This window comes from Channa argus, chromosome 5, assembly GCF_033026475.1.
Source record: "Channa argus isolate prfri chromosome 5, Channa argus male v1.0, whole genome shotgun sequence".
NCBI classification, from domain to species: domain Eukaryota; kingdom Metazoa; phylum Chordata; class Actinopteri; order Anabantiformes; family Channidae; genus Channa; species Channa argus.
Genome location: NC_090201.1, coordinates 24,257,827 through 24,274,689, shown reverse-complemented (window position 1 = coordinate 24,274,689; position 16,863 = coordinate 24,257,827). Strand labels below are relative to the sequence as shown.

At 36.4% G+C, this 16,863-nt stretch overlaps 2 protein-coding genes across 3 annotated transcripts in view; one reads left to right on the top strand and one right to left on the bottom strand.

Moving 5' to 3' along the window:
• Positions 1–16,863, bottom strand: part of cenpp (centromere protein P) — a 75,685-nt gene that overhangs the window by 23,297 nt on the left and 35,525 nt on the right. The gene's annotated exons all lie outside the window — the stretch shown is intronic.
• Positions 4,904–15,343, top strand: aspn (asporin (LRR class 1)). The gene is made up of 8 exons (XM_067505839.1): positions 4,904–5,125; positions 7,742–8,023; positions 10,759–10,871; positions 12,028–12,241; positions 12,940–13,050; positions 13,260–13,353; positions 13,892–14,030; positions 14,556–15,343. The coding sequence occupies exons 2-8, from the start codon at positions 7,786–7,788 to the stop codon at positions 14,754–14,756; spliced, it is 1,110 nt and encodes a 369-aa protein (XP_067361940.1). The 5' UTR covers positions 4,904–5,125; positions 7,742–7,785; the 3' UTR covers positions 14,757–15,343.

Sequence of the window (16,863 nt, the reverse complement as noted above, 5' to 3'; positions counted from 1 at the left end):
ACACAAATAATACGAAAGTAAAAGTGTATTACTTTCAATCTTTTATACAAGTGATAGTATTAAGCAGATTATCTACATTTCACTTAAATAAAACAAATACCCCACAAAGACCACTTCATACTGTTGATCCACCAAGAGGGCCATATCTAACGACCCCCATCTAAGGGGGTTTAGGGAGTTAGGGTGGTAATCGATACATGTCGATGACTCCACCCTACAACTTTAATGAGCTTATTCAGGCCAGGGTGGAACAAAGCCTAATCTGGAGGATATAACTGGGTTCCTTAGCCACTTTACTCAAACTGAAAAAGCTGCTTGGATAACCAAAAAGAAACGAGTCCAGTCGACATGATTCAGTCTTCTGATATGCAAAGCTGGATGAATGAGAATCTTGACCGATCCTGATATACAAAATTTTATAACTCAATACCAGCAAATATCATGAGAGCGCATATTTTCTATAAATACAATTTTCTTATTTCTTATTATAGACATTAATTATACACCAAAATGTACTTAGTTATTTTACTGCTTAGAATCTAGGTGCATATTTTCAATTAAGCATGTCACAAAAGGTACAGCATATTTTGTGACTATTATCTGAACATTATCTTCATACCACCTAACATGGTTCTTAGGTAGGTGGTAGTGGTGATAGGTACAGGTGTTGTCCAGCAGAAGTGCAGAGGCTGGGTTTATGAATAACAATAATGTAAGCACCTTAAAAGTTGCTGGTAGCTATCCGTGCCCTCTTAAGAGCTATGGCTGTTTTAAAAATGAACATTTACCAATGCATAAAGAAAGTGTGCACTCTCTGTTCCTAGGTGAGCATAATTACTTTAACTTAAGCTTAGAATGGACATCGGATCATTTGCTTTGTGAAAGTAAGTAGGGTAGATAAAATCTTTTGTTTACCTCAAATTTACACTCTGTCCTTCTTTACTGTATTACTCTGTTCTGTGTCACCTTCACTTTCCTCTGCTTGTGTTTGTGTTGCTACACTGCTGTATCTGCACTGTGTGAAACAAAGCTGCCATATACTGCCAATGAGTGTGATTCACATTCACATGATATAAACAACAGAGCACAATGTAAAACAAACATTTTTCTACTCTCACACAGTCTATTTATATATCACACAGCCATGCTGCATATGGTAATAATGGTAAAATATGTATGGTACTTAAAACAATAGGAGTTGGTAAAGGCAGAGCTGATAATTGACTTTATGTACTGACAGGTGATTAACCCATATTGATGAATAGGCATTTATTAGTTAAGATTTTTTTTTTTTTTATAAAAAAACATTTATATTAAAAGCAACAGGTGGTAATGTTGTAGATGAATGGTGTATGTTGCAGAGACTACTGGTGTGATAGTACATAATAAAGGGTTAGATTAAGCATTTGTGAAATGCTTTAGAGAAGGTATCAAAATACTGTGATGTATATATGTGCCAGGCTATAGCCTAAAAATACTGCAATTTTATATTCAGGCAATTTTGCCCACTTCATGACTGCTACACTATATTGCCAAAAGTATCCGCTCACCTGCCTTTAGACCCATATGAACTTTAGTGACATCCCATTTTTAATCCATAGGGTTAATTCTGACGCGGCCCACCCTTTGCAGCTATAACAGCTTCAACTCTTCTGGGAAGGCTTTCCACGAAGTCTAGGAGTGTGTTTATGAAATACATAATACGCAGTGCTCGCAGTCTTCACTCTAATACATCCCAAAGGTTTTCTATCGGGTTGAGATCAGGACTCTGTGCAGGCCAGTCAAGTTCTTCCACACCAAACTAATCCATGTCTGTATGGACTTTGCTTTGTGCACCTGAATTCATTTATTTGGATGGATGAGCGAATACTTTTGGCAATACAGTGTATTTATGATCATCCTTTCTTTAACATTCTAAAATCACCTGATCCACCTCAAAAGTATCTCCATTAGATGGACTGTAGAGGGTCATGATAAACCCTGAGTATAATGAACACTGGTCCATTGTGCAGGCTGGCTGGGTAACACAAAGAACAGGTAACAAAATGAGTAGCAAGGTCACAGCTCCATTAAAATGTTTCCTGGCAACTAGGCATTCCTGTGGCAGCAAAGCAAAACTGCACTGAGGCAACTCCTTGGCAGCATTTCCCTGCAAGTTGCCCCAGTGACTCATGGCTTTATAGGCTCAGATGTAGGAAATTCTCCTCACTACAAGAACTCCAACCAATCCAGAATCAGGACAGATGTCTGATGGGTTGGAAAGTATGAGAACTATAGAGAGGAGAGACATCCTGACCGCTGCACATCAGGAACACAGACCATCTCCCATCAGGAAATAATCTCCAACATTAAATTTGCAGTTTGAATACTGTAATTCTAACAATTACGCCATAAATTTTTTCACTACCACAAACCAACTTTCCTCTTTGCACTATTAAAGCAACTGCATTAAATCTCTTGTGTGCGCAAGGCATTTTCATGAGCAAGGTCCCCCAGAAAAGCCTGACAGACAGTCTTGCTTGAAACATGTTAAAGGCTGATTTTGTACGTCTTGGACAGAGTGGGACAAAGGACCTTAAAAATGCTATCTGGCAGGTGGTTCAAAGCCTAGGTCTTCTTAAAGCAAACAGAAAACTTAAAAGCTCTCAGACAGGTTCACATCAGTGTAATCAGATCTGCAATGTTTGGGTAAATAATATCCTTTAATCTCAAAACTTGGCTTCTAACAGGGTATTGTTTCAGCACAGTTATGAAGAATTGAAAACAGAATCATGTTTTAAAAGGAGAATCTTCTTCGTTCAGTGAGACTTCAGAAGTGAGGATAGATTATAGCTCATACCGTCACTACTTAGCTATCTGTTGAAATACTTTAACTGCATATAAACTAAAGACCTAATCGAAATCATAATGAACAAAACGAGGTGTCTATTTCTTATACAGAGTAGAAACTGCACATTTTATGTTAAAAATAAAACGTGCTGATGTTTTAATTATTGACATTTGGCATTAAAATTAAACTTTTATTTAGAGTAGATTAAATTTTTATTTTGTTTTTGCTATGCTTTAATCAAGGCAATATTATAGCCTCAGTTACAACAGTCTGACAACACACACACACACACACACACACACACACACACACACACACAAAAAAAGAGAGAACAAATTTAGTAATGTAAAATTAATTAAATATGACTAATGCATAGAGATTCCATAAACCGCACTGACCCCTTTCTGGAGTTTTGTATTAGGTTGCAAAAGGTTCTAGGCAGAGGGAGAAATTACACAAGAGCTCTTTTAACCTATTTAGACTTTGGATGAATCCAGGACTAAAAGGACATTAAAGTTTGCACTTAAGGCATTTGTGACATGACAGTAAATTAGTGGAGAGAGTCAATGCAACAAAACACACTGGCTCAACCCAAAGACTTTTTGCTTATATGGTGAGCATTTTGGAACTCTAGATGCCAGGACACCCCTGTGTACACATTTCTGATGATTAGGATTAAAAAGACATTGGTGGTAAACACAATGGCTTTTTCAAAAGACATGTTCCCAACCTTACTACTTGTGATAATCACATGTTTTCTACATTTCTAAATGTACAAAGGTGTGAGACATACCTATTCACCATCCTGAGAAAGATTGGGAGTACTGGTGAAAAAAAACAAACTGGTTAGCATCTTTTAAGTTTTAAAATTTCCTTCAAAGAGTATGCTAAATATGAGAGGCTTCTTGTTGATGAGATGATCATTTAACCAGATCTCTGATGGTTTGGAAAATATGACTTCCTCTCTGAGAAGATGGATTGAAACCAGAACACAGACCCGCTCCCCCTTTTTGTTTCGTCTAACTGCCAAACCAGGGCATATTTGGATGGCCTGGCTCTTCAATAAGTGGCCTCTGCATGAAGTTTCAGCTCAGCTCAGCAAAAAATACCAGCAGTCAATGGAAAAAGGAATAGCATAACACAGGAACCCCAGAGGGAGCAAGCTTCTGTTTGCTTTTCCATTCTTGGGAGGTATATCTCATTTCAGCTTCAAACTTAAAGATTAAGTAAGACTTCCCTGTGGTGCCATGTTAAGAAAGGATGCATATCATTCACAGCACAACACAAAATACATAATACTGATTTGATGTTGTAAAGTGTTGGGTCACTTTCTCTTACTGCCTTTTATGAACCAACTTAAATCAGTATGACAGTATGTCATTCAACAAATTTAGTGAAATGACACCAGTTCTTGCTTTTAGTTTTAGAAATTAATTCATGGACATGGGTCAACATCTTGAAATAAGACAGAGAGAGGTCAAACATAAAATAGATGTCTGTCTCACAGCATTAGTGAAGGATTTTAAAATATAATTTAATCCTGGGGCAAGAACCACAGCAAATAAAGGGAAGGCTGGCCTTCTCTCTGTACAGTGAATTCAGTGATTCACTAATTAATTTCAAAATTTATAATTGAACTGCTGCTTACACTTTGAGTAAAAGAACTATCAGACAAACTATTTAATTGTCTGGATTACCGTCAAAGGGGCTCAGGCATCACAAGGCATCAGGCAGGGTTGGCTTACCAACGTCCTTCACTCTACCTTCCAACTTATGAGGTTTCACTGAGTCGCAGTATCTTTCTTTACTCTGGTGCCAACAGGTCTCAGTGTGGGAATCATTCATGTTGATGTAAAATCTTTAATATGTAAGTCAGCCGTGAAAGGAGGGGAGGTGACAGACCAGCCAGTACATTCTATATAATGACTTAGCCATTCTGGAGTCTGAATTTAATTATCCTGGCTTCACCTCAAAGCTTTTGATGAAAAGCACATGACTAAAGTCCCAACAATGTTTTTTCAAAACTAGTCCCTGAGACGTACAGATGGTGTGATCAGAAGAGAGTCAGGAGCTCTTTACTGAAACTGAACCTCTCACCCCAAGAGCTGAGGTTTTCCGTTAGTGGGGGTGTTCTGGGGGCCTTTTTTTCCTAGAGAGAGAGGGTGATGCTGTTCTCTGTTCACTGAGAATGTACTAACTTAAGATCCAACTCTCAGCCTTCCAGCTGGACCCTCTGGCTGCTCTGCTCACTGTGTGGTGTTTTAACCAGGACACAAAACACACCTGACAGCTGAGGTAAGACAAATCCTGGATTTATAAACTAATAACTAATTCATTTTCAACTTGATCTGGCATGGATAATTTAAAGAAAATGCATATCGTTTGAGGTGTTAAGACCAGTTTATAAGACTGAATGCCTTGATGGTGGTGATGTTTCATGGAGCCACAGTTTTTGGCTGTAGGTTGTGGGTCTTAAAATCTTAATTTGTCTATCCCATCTTGTTCTTTATTGTGAAAATAAATAAATAATTTTATTTGAGGAATAATATTTCAAATAGCTTTTTATGAGTTAGATCTTCATGCAAAATTTAGACCACTATATCAATTTACAGGAATTTTCATTTGGATAACAATTTAAGTAAACAACATAATGGGAAAAATCTGAGGGGAGGATAATGTTTAATGGATGTGTTTTGAGTGAATACTTTGGTCATTTTTGTGTTACTCACTTAGACGTTTGAATAGTTTGAGTATCTCATTTAACAAAAATGTAATGTTTTCCACGGCATAATTATAAATGCAAACACATAAGGGCCATTTTTTAAAATTACTTAAAATTTCCCAGGTTACTTGAAGTAAAAGGCACACATCTTTTACTGGTATAAAGAGAAAATGATCTTACTAATGAATTGTTATTTTTATTTACAAGTAACTTTCTAAAGCCACTAACTGCTAAAGTATTAGTTGTTAAAATGAAAATCATCTTGGGTTCCAGCTCCCTCAGTGTGAGAATATGTTGTACTTTATATACTGTGCTTTATAACATGGTAAAGGTAGCAGATTTTGAACTTTGGGGGACACAAGACACCTGAAAACATCAGAGGGGTGTAGAAGGTGTGAAGTTCCCCTCTTTTAAATGTTTATAAAATACAACAGTCTGGGGAACTGAGGCTTTTGCAGACTATGAACAAATACTTTACCTGCAATAATCTGACTGGACTTAAGTCTGTTCTACAGCATTTTCAATGCTTGATTAACTGAAAGGAAAACAGAGTAGCAAGAAAACCCCATCAAGCTGCAAAACGAGCACCAAGAAAACAGCCTCTTTTATAAATCTGCACATGTGGAAGAGACAGTCTGGGTGCAGAGTAAAGGTCTCTGCTGAAAGGTATTTGCTATTGCAGCAGGATCCACGACCACCACCAACACATACTTGTGGGTGGACCAAATGCTCAACTGAAGAGCTCAGAATCCATCAAGACTGGCAGAAGCATGCAACCAGAAAATCTAAGTCCCTCTGTGCTGGCTGTGTGAATATGTAATAGAGGAAGATACATGAATCATTCTGTGAATCACCACAGATGGTGAATAGGTGAGAGCTGGAGAAACATTTATGTTGGCTGCAAGAACATATTTCCAGCAGAGGATTTTTAGAGCTTCATGGAAACTAGTAGAAAAACGTTCTGCACTTACTGAAACTGAACGCTCAAAGAACTTCACATGCCCTTTCATCATGTACTGTTTTAGCAATACAGTCCTTAACCAGACCCCAAAAATGAAATTGAACTGAAGCACTGGTGAGTACATTGGTTGTCAAAGTTTTATATGGATCCAACACCCAAGACTGGTGGGTGCTAATAAATCTACTACAGCACTAGGAGAACAGGATGAAATGACACTGTTTACCAAGACAGTGCCTTCAATGTTTCCTAGCAACCATTGTAAATGTAACTAATATATACTAGTCTTAAGGGAGTGACACCATCTTCACTGACTGAAAACAGTTTGCAAAAAATGGCAGACTATAGAGACTAGAGAATTCCAAACAACGGGAGCTAACAGTAGTGGCACTTTAGAGTTCTGGCATTTTCATCAGTAGAAAGTTGAAATCGACTGGGATCATGACGTCTATTATATTTCTGATTTAGCAACAACTATATATCAGATGTTAATATAATGTTTTAAAGCATTTTAGGTCCTTGCCAACAGTCAAATTGATAACTCAAACTAGTTAACCAGTTAGCCAACTTGTATAAAAACAGACTGGAAAACTAGTTAGTACTAGAATCCACAACACTGGAATAATTCAGATGCCAAAGGAGGTAAATCAGTCTAACACATAAAGTAAAAGCATCAGGTTTAAAAGTTTTGAGCAGCAAAACTATGTTTTGTATTTATTTCAATCTTGTTAATTCTTTTGTGATTCTTTAGGCTTTTAGTGCAACCCTATCAAGAGGTCAACTTGACTTTTAGGGCATAGGAATAAACAGACATTCATGGGTGCAGTCAACCCCTAACTACTGAGACTGACCAAATAAATACTGTACCTACAATGTTTTGGAGTTTGTTTCTGTTTTAATGCTGACAGTTGTGGAGCTATAAATTAGATCTGCTCAGCATTGACGTGGTTAATGGTGGTTAAAAATAGCTACAAAAGTCCTCCTTGTATTTTTATTTTTAAAACATGGTTTATCATTCAGAGCTGACATGTTACAGATGACAACCCTTCAAAAGCCATTCTTAAGAAATGTCATTACAGGTTACTGCTGGTGAAATTTGAACCACATTTTCATTTGTGAATACCAAAAAAGTTGTTGTTCTGCATTTCATTTGTGTTATATTGACTTTTTTAGTTGAAGAAAACAAATTCACTGCTTGATAATCTAATCCAACCTCTGTCCTCTCCTACAGCCCTCCAAAATTGCTGATTCACCAAGTAGTCTTCTACCAAAACCATGAGGATCTTCCTCCTGCTTTGTCTACTGGCACTAGGCAATGCCAAACCTTACCAGCCAATCAATGTCATGGAATTAATGAAAAACTATGAAATCATGATGGCAGATTCATCTGAGGATGATGATACAGATGATGACAAGGAGGAGGAGGAGGACAAAGATGATTATGATGATGAAGATGAAAACTGTCCAGCTGGATGCCGTTGCTCACCCAGAGTGATGCAGTGCTCTGATCAGGGTCAGAACATACTCTAAACACATATTTTACAAATTACTGCAAACAGTCAACAAATCAATAACAATACCAAAAACAAACAAATATATTAATCCAACTCTAAATACTTAATAGGACTGAGTCAAAATAAATATCAGTAATCGTGCTCATGTTCATCATGGAGTATGTCCACAGTCCAATAATGTGTCCTAATGATGTGTGTTTAATTTTTTTGCTCTAAGACAATAATTGACAGTAACAGTAACAATACTCCTTTGTGTTTTTAGGTTAATTGTTGCCTTGGGTCAGCATATAAAAGAAAGAAAAAGGGTTATTTTGTATGTTGCCTAATTCTCAAATCCTGGGTACATATTTTTTATAAAGATGATATCATGTTTTGTCATGAATAAAACTTTCTGAGGTAATTTATAGCATCCTAGTTAGCTTCTTTGAATTGTTGTGAATTTCATGTTCTGGTACAATACCACAGACCAAATATTTGCTTCTTCGTGGTGTAAGGGCATATAATTTAGGGCTGTGCCTAACAATTATCTTTTGTTGTTGGGTATTTTCTCATCAAGCTCTTTTTTAAATTTTTAGTTAATATAATAACATAACAATGAATGTACTAAAAATAAACATTTAAATTCATCAATCATTTATATTTTATTATACTAAGTCAAAGTATGCCCTGCACGACATTATTCCTACCCCCGTAAATAGGCCAGTAATTTGCTGGTAATAACTGGTAATTTGCGTTTTCTGTTTGTGACCAATATGAAGTCTCTCCACAAGCAAAAGTGTTTTCCATTCAAGTGAAATGAATGTAATGCAATCTACATTTCTTCAGTAAACACTTCAGTTTCCTTTAGTTTAAATACTGTAACAAAATAGAAGAATAAACATGAAATCAGTCACTATTACTGATCACTGTCCTCTGCTGATGTGGACTCTGTGTGACACCTACTTGGTTTGGGAGTGTGACTGTCTCACTGTCCACCAGAACCTGTGGCACCTTAGGTTGAACACTTGTGTATTAAATGCTTTTTAGAACTATAGGTGTATGTAAGGTAACGTGTTCATAGCGGTTAGCAATTAGCCAACAAGCTTATTGTGGTTAACACTTTGCAATGGATGTGGAACTGAGGGCAGAGCTGAAATTATCGCTTTTCTGCACGTTAATGATCGCTTGACGACTGTTTTGATCATTTCCAGTTATAGATTGTTAACTAACTAACTAAGAGAGAAGAAGCTGCTCCACAAGTTTATTTTTTTATTTGGCATATCAGTATTCATATCCTGTGACTTCACAACACAAATATTTATATTTTCGTGCTCTAGTTAACCTTTAACAGCTAAATCCGCCCACTGTGAGGTAATTTCTTTATTGCCCAAAAATTGTCCCAGGTACCACTAATTTCTAGTTCAACTTGCGATGCATCAATGCACGTTTCTTAAATCTATGTATTTTTGTAATCCATTATCCCAACGTGTCGCTTCATCTCTTATATATTTTGCATCGGTAACATCTTCTATTTCCCCAAAGAAACCAGCAATGTCATCACATTGACACTCTCAGTTGATATATCCCGGTCACTGTATAACAGGGGTCTCCAACCTTTTTTTCCGCTGAAAGCTACTTTGAGTAAATGAAACTGGCAGAGAACTGTTTGTAACATTTATTCTCATAGCTTATTTCAACCCAAACAGATGAGCTTTTTTACCTGAAACTTAACAAAATGTTGGTGTCCACAATGCACATTTTTCATTAAAACAGCACAATTTAAAAAAAAAGAAGCATTTTCTCATTTCTCATGTATGCATTTCTTTCTATTGTATTCTCTTACTAGCATGGGTACCAGCAGCGGTTTTGTGCATGTGCGATTTATTTCATTTGCAGTCTGGCTGCATCAGAGCATCAGATCTGACCACATCTCCTGCTCTGACTGCAGCTGAGAGGGCTGCATGAGGACTGGGCCTCCTGTGAGTGCTTTGGGATGTGGGAGGGGCCTACGACAGAACCCATAGCTCGTTGAGAATTCTCCAATAGCACCAGAAAAAGTAGCTAGATTTGTCGCTAGTCACTTTTTGAAAAAGAGTTGCTAGAGGGATCTTAATACTCACTAAAAGTAGAGCCAAATTGCTAAATTGGCAACACTGATCACCACTGGCTCATCAAGCTTGACAGCAGTGCACTGTTTGATTGACAACTAATTTTTAAATAATTGAATTTGATTGGATATACATGTAAGTTGGTTTCCTGAATGACCACTCAAATTTAACTACGTTTTCATATGTATGTAGGATTAATTAACCCTTCGGTGAGCTTTTTGGAAAGTGTAGTGATGTGTTGGAGACCCTTGCTGTATAATGACTGGTGACTGTTGGACTTTTGAATAAAACAGAGACTTTTCAGCCTTTAATGTGGTTAAATAACCTTACCACCTGCAGCAATGATAGGTGGCCTAGTGGTCGTTGCTGCAGTTGCAGGTTGAATACATTAGCTGAATCATACTTTTCTAAACTAGTGCCCAGACAACACGGCCCATAGCCTTGTTTACAAATCATGAGGTAAGTATCACAGAATAGGTCACATGTTATCAATTTAGACTGGGGTTGCAAATTTAAGTTTAGAGTTCCACAATCACTCATCTACTTGTGTTTGTTAGTATTTTGTATGTAACATATGGATGCTATCTGAACTCTTACTTTTGGTCAAAATCTGGTTTTTAATCAGACGTTTGTGTTTCCGCCAACAGGTCTGATTTCTGTTCCTGGGAAGATTCCTGAAGACACTGTAATGATAGATCTCCAAAACAATGATATCACAGAGATCAAGGAGGATGACTTTAAAGGCCTCCATAAGCTTTACGTAAGAGAAACCCCTCAGTTTAGGTTTAACCTGCACATAGTAATGAATACCACAACTCTTTCTTATTAAAATTACACAGACTTGTAAACATCAGGCAAGACTGATGTAAGAAAGGTAAAGAATGATAAAACTATCTGACAAAAAAAGTATAGTATTCGATGAGGAAAAAATTTCCATTCATCTCCCTAGAAGCACTTGAATCAACACTTGAACATGTGTGCTACTGCTGCAAAAATTCAGGTTTGAGTAGAAAGTTTTTGTTAACAAGATTACAAACTTTAGCTCTGTGAGGTTGTGCTCTGTGGGACTCACAAACGTCTCTTGTGGGAGTTTTAGATCATTTTGCATTTTTAGGTCATTATACATGGACCATTTAGCATCTTTTTTGGTTGTTGTTCATTTCTGTGTTGCCATTTTTGTCTTACCTGTGATTTTTTAAAACACAAACTATACATAAAATGTAACTTCAGAGGCCCTGGAACACGGTTCCTCTGACATCTAGGGGACCTGAGCCTGTACCCTATAGGCCTATTCAGTAATCAATTTATTCTTCTCATACACTGCATACCTACAGTTCAATCAATTACTTTGATTGCTTAGATTTTGTTTGCAGTTTATTTAGATATGACAAACAGATGAAGAATAATAACACCTTGAATTGGTTACAGGATGAGAAGGAAGAGCTTACAGATAGTAGTCCAAACATAGCCTGTAGCCATGAGGTAACATTCCTCTGTGTAAAACTACAAAGTGCAAACTACTTATTTTGCTCATAGATAATTGTAATACCTGTGAGCCAAATATTAGTTCTGATTCTTGTCAAACACATGTTTGACACATTTGTCAAACGAGATCTGTTTTGACAAGAATTTTGTGATTGCAAAACTAAATATTCTTTTTGGTCTTTTTTTCCTAAAACCAACAACACCTGCTGTAGGAAATGCAATAGCGGTGTAATGATTTTCTACGACCCCACAAAAGACTTTTGTCTTTTTTGGGGTTGGTGGATTTCAAAACACAGATTTCTGACACTCAGTTATAGTCACTAAATGCAACACAGCAGAGCTGGAGCTGCAGCTGACAGCTGCCCTTCAACTATAGCAAAGGACCATTTGTTAAACTAGTAACTTTTACTTTGATTCGTTTTTTAAAACAGGGCCTGTTTCTGATCAACAACAAGATCTCTAAGATTCACCCTAAGGCCTTCAGAAACATGGAACACCTCAGATTGCTGTACCTCTCCTACAACCTTTTGACTGAGATCCCTGCAAACCTGCCTCCCAACATAATTGAGCTCCGCTTCCATGAAAACAAGATCAACAGAATCCAGAAAGATGCATTTAAAGGCTTGAGGAAACTCCATGTGCTGGGTAAGACATACTTTCAGCCTCCTGCATCTCATTAGGAATAATAAATGTTCTTGAAGGACAGGTGTTTCCAGTCTTTTGTGAAAGAGATGTCTGTAGGTTTTTATTCAACCCATTAATTGCAGCAGTTCATTAATTGATTTACTGCATTGATGCTTTACGTTTTATTTTTTGGTCATTCTTTGCTTATCCTGTAAGTTCAGGATCGCCACAGCGGATCATTAGTCCGCATGTTTATTTGGCACAGTGTTTACGCTGGATTCCCTTCCTGACGCAACCCTCCCCAATTTCTGCTGGGCTTGTGACCGGCACTGCACAGCTGGGGATGGGCTTTTGGAGGTTCAGTGTCTTGCCCAGGGACACTTCCACATGTGGTCAGGAAGAGCATGGTGTAAACCTCCGACCCTATGGTTGGTGGGCGGCTACTCTACCAACTTAAGTACATGTAGTTAAACATGTAACTGCACGCAATGCCTATAAGTTTCAAACACTGAAAAACAGAGGAGCGAGGGAGGTTTCAGCTTTCCCAAAAGAGCTTTCCGAGACAAAATTAAATCTCAACCATTTCATCAGAATAAAAACCCTATTATAACAACTAAACATGCTAATGTAATGCAGTATACATTATGCCCTTTACCTCAATCATGAGACCTAATAGACCTTTATTAATAAATCCGGATTTTCTGTGTTTGTGTAAACAGAGCTGGGTGCCAATCCTCTGGCCAACAGCGGAATGGAGCTGGGAGCTTTTAATGGCTTGTCAACACTCTATATTGGTATAGCAGAGGCCAAACTAACTGCTTTACCAAAAGGTAAAAATAAATCACTTCATCTCTTTCTTTTTTTATAGTAACGTATTCTTATTGGATTAGATCTAAAAATGTAAATGAGGTGCAAACCCAGCTAACATCAGTTAATATGGTGCTTTAACCGGTTGGTTTTCGTAGAGTTATTGAAGTAATGGATCTGCTTACTGTGCTTTTTTTAATGAGTTAGGCTTGGTTTGTTTTGTATCTCCCAGACCTGCCATCCTCCATCACAGAGCTGAGCCTGGACTACAATAAAATCACTAAGGTGGAAGTAGAAGACTTGATCAGATACAAAAACCTGCAGAGGTGAAAAGCAAACACATTTAATCCTAGAAAGCGGCATTTTTAAGACAATATGTCAAGTTTTTGTGCTCTACTTTAAAACTCAATTTTTAAGATTTTTTATACACTATATTGAATTTTGGCTGGTAAAGTTCTGTAGCAAACATTTAGTTTAAAAACAAGCAATATATTAACTTTCCCAATTAATTTCATATTTAATGGATGTTTTTATTAAAAGGTTAATCTCATAAGGTTAATCTCACACTAAAATGTGTTAATAAAAGAAATAAATCGACACTCAACTAGTTTAGTGTACATTAATGTACAGCTACCGCAAATTGTGTATGCCCTTTACACTGCTTCACAAAGTATCTAACCTTACAAAGTCGACAGTATGTTTGTGCAGTAGTGTTTTTCTGATGTGTAAATCAGTGTCTTTGTGATGTGGTGCAAATCTATAGTAGTTGTATAAATACAAAATGAGGACAGTTATTTACACTGACTTTGAAAGATTTACACATATTTCTGTTTTGTTTTTTTTTTTTTATTATTATTTTTCCAGGTTAGGACTAGGTTTTAATCAAATCAAGTTTGTAGAAAATGGCAGTTTCATCAGCATCCCAAACATCCGTGAAATCCACCTGGACAACAATCGTCTGAAAAAGGTCCCACCAGGCCTCAGCTCCCTGCGCTACCTCCAGGTAACATACAGCCACTGTATAAAATTATACAGTGGCTAATTGTAATATGTAGCCCAAGCATCCTTATACATGGTCTTGTCTTCCAACTTCTCCGATAGGATCTCAAATATAAAATCCTTTAAGTGTGATTTAGTGTTGCAGCAGGGTCTGCTCCCAGCTTAATGTGCCCGAACAATTCCACAGGGAGGCTTTTAGATCATAAATCAATGTTTCTTGTGTTCACATGGGCAGCTGTTTACTTCTAAGCACCTTTCAAATATCTGAGCTCAACTCTATTGTTTGGAAGACTGGGCTCAAACGCCCAAACAAAGAAAACGAATTTCAGTTGACTGTATCGACCATTAAACACAATACTTAATTTTTAATCATAAATGACATCTACAGCTTGTAAATCCAACTCAGATTGTTACAGCCCTTCTTTCAATGTCTATATTTGTGACCAGCAGTAAAGCAGCAACCATAGTAAGTTTGCTGACAAAGCCGATGAATTACTAATTCAAAAACAAATCTTTTTTGTCTGTCCAGGTAATTTTCCTCCATGGTAACAAAATCAACAGTGTGGGTATCAACGACTTCTGTCCCATCACGGCCAGTGTCAAGAAGAACCTATACACAGCCATCAGTCTGTTTGCCAACCCTGTTAAATACTGGGACATCCAACCGTCCACATTTCGCTGTGTGACAGGACGACGAGGCGTTCAGCTTGGAAACTTCAGAAAGAAGTAGGGAGTGTAGATGAGTCATTCTAGATAGCTCAGAAATTGAGAAGTACAAGTAGGCTCATTACAATAAAGTGGATGAGCTGGAAATAATTTCGATTGACTAAAAAGGTTTAACTGTATTGATAATGTGTTATTTGTTCAGGAAATGTTGGAAATGTTCATTACATTGACGTATGTAGGAATCTGTCGTACATGTTGGGTACTGGCACAATTTACACATAAGAGTTCTCAGCTGTAGTGGGTGGGATAAAACAAAAATCTAGCCTAAACCATAATGTTGGTCAACTACAGGCAGTACATGGGGTGGGATACTTAACAGGTAAAGTTACACACATTTTAATGAATGCTTTGTGAGGTACCATCTGTAAGTTGATCCTTTCCGTTTTGTCCCCCAAGCTTTAGTGTAAAAACTTGTGCAGGACTAAAGCACCTCCTTCTGGTCATTTCTGTAGCAACAATCACCCAGCAACTTGAGTTCACTAGTAAATGTAAATCTTTTTTTAGTTTATTTCTTTAATAGTATAACTGAGACAAATTGTACTTCTACAGCTTAGTATAAAAAGATTAAATTGTCTCTAAACAAAAACAAAAGACTTTAACTCTTTAATTCCCTTTATTTATATATATATATATATATATATATATATATATATATATATATATATATATATATATATATATATATATATATATATATATATATATATATATATATATATATATATATATATATATATATATATATATATATATGTGTGTGTGTGTGTGTACACACATCTTTTTGAGATAATAAATTTATCATTGAAGAGTCACCACCGGCCAGATCTATAACCGTAATTTAATTTTCATTTATGATTTAAAATACTGTTTCCTTCCAGCAGAAGTCTGTAGTTAATGAATGATGCTGGCATTATTTAGTGCAATACATTACTTTAAGCCCAATGTTTGTCTTTAGGTGGATTTCTTTTATATTATCACAATGCATGTCTGTATTGTCATTATTCAGAGGGGAAAAGCTACAAGCCAGACCGGATTTTACATTGTACTTGATGTAAACATGTCCTCTGCAGGGCTGGGGATGGAATATTTATCTTAAACTAATGTTAGATTTGCATTATTCTTTCAACGAACCAACTCAAATACAGTTAAAATTGAAAAAATCTGGAAAAAAATAACTCCCAACCTAGGGTGTTATTGTTCCATCATATATACTGTGTTCCGAAATGGTGCTATATTTATTAACGTGTCTTTAAATAAACCTGGGACATGTCCCCATTTACTGTTTGTTTGTAAAAATTAAAGTGCATTTGAGTTGAAAAGTTAACATTTGATTAGATTACATGCTTTTATCTTCCTCACAAATTTGTTTCTTTAGGCTAATCATTAAGTTTCCTAATATGTGATCAACATTATTGGCATAATTATTTTAGATTAAATATTATCAACTACTTTCAGCTTTAAATATAATTAATATTTGTTCTAGATAATAACCTTAAACTTGCTATAAGCTGTGTTATCATCTTATTCTTATTGTGTATCGTTCAGATGACCTTCTCTAGTTTAGCATGCAATGTTACAGGTTCTACTAGAGTCTGTACTGTGTAATTAAAAAGAGATCCTAAATCTCAATAATGGGATAAGTGTTTGTTTCCCTGGAAGGGGGCTGGTATCTACATTATTCACCAGCAGATGTCACTGCACACTTAATAAATAGTTTTAGGTATTCTCTTGGTAACAAGGTCTAGAGACTGATTAGCAATAATAAAGATAACCACAACCAGCAATTGGTTCAGATTTTAAATTAACTGTGTTCTGAAACTTAAGTCCGTCCCTTGTTGAAAATGACTACATTTTGCTGTGGTTTTTCTAAAATAAGAAACACTATAGCAGACAGACTTGTGTCGAAAACATTGGATGGGTAACCATTGTATAGAAAAGGTAAAATATTTTTTTTTAAATTTAATACAGTTTCATACTCATCTAACATCAACTATTTATGTTAAAAATGTATTTTTATAACAACACTATTTCATGGAAATATTGTAAATGTCTTTGCAGATTTTCCCAAAATCAAGCTTTAGAAATCACATGATTTAAAAAAAAAAGATATA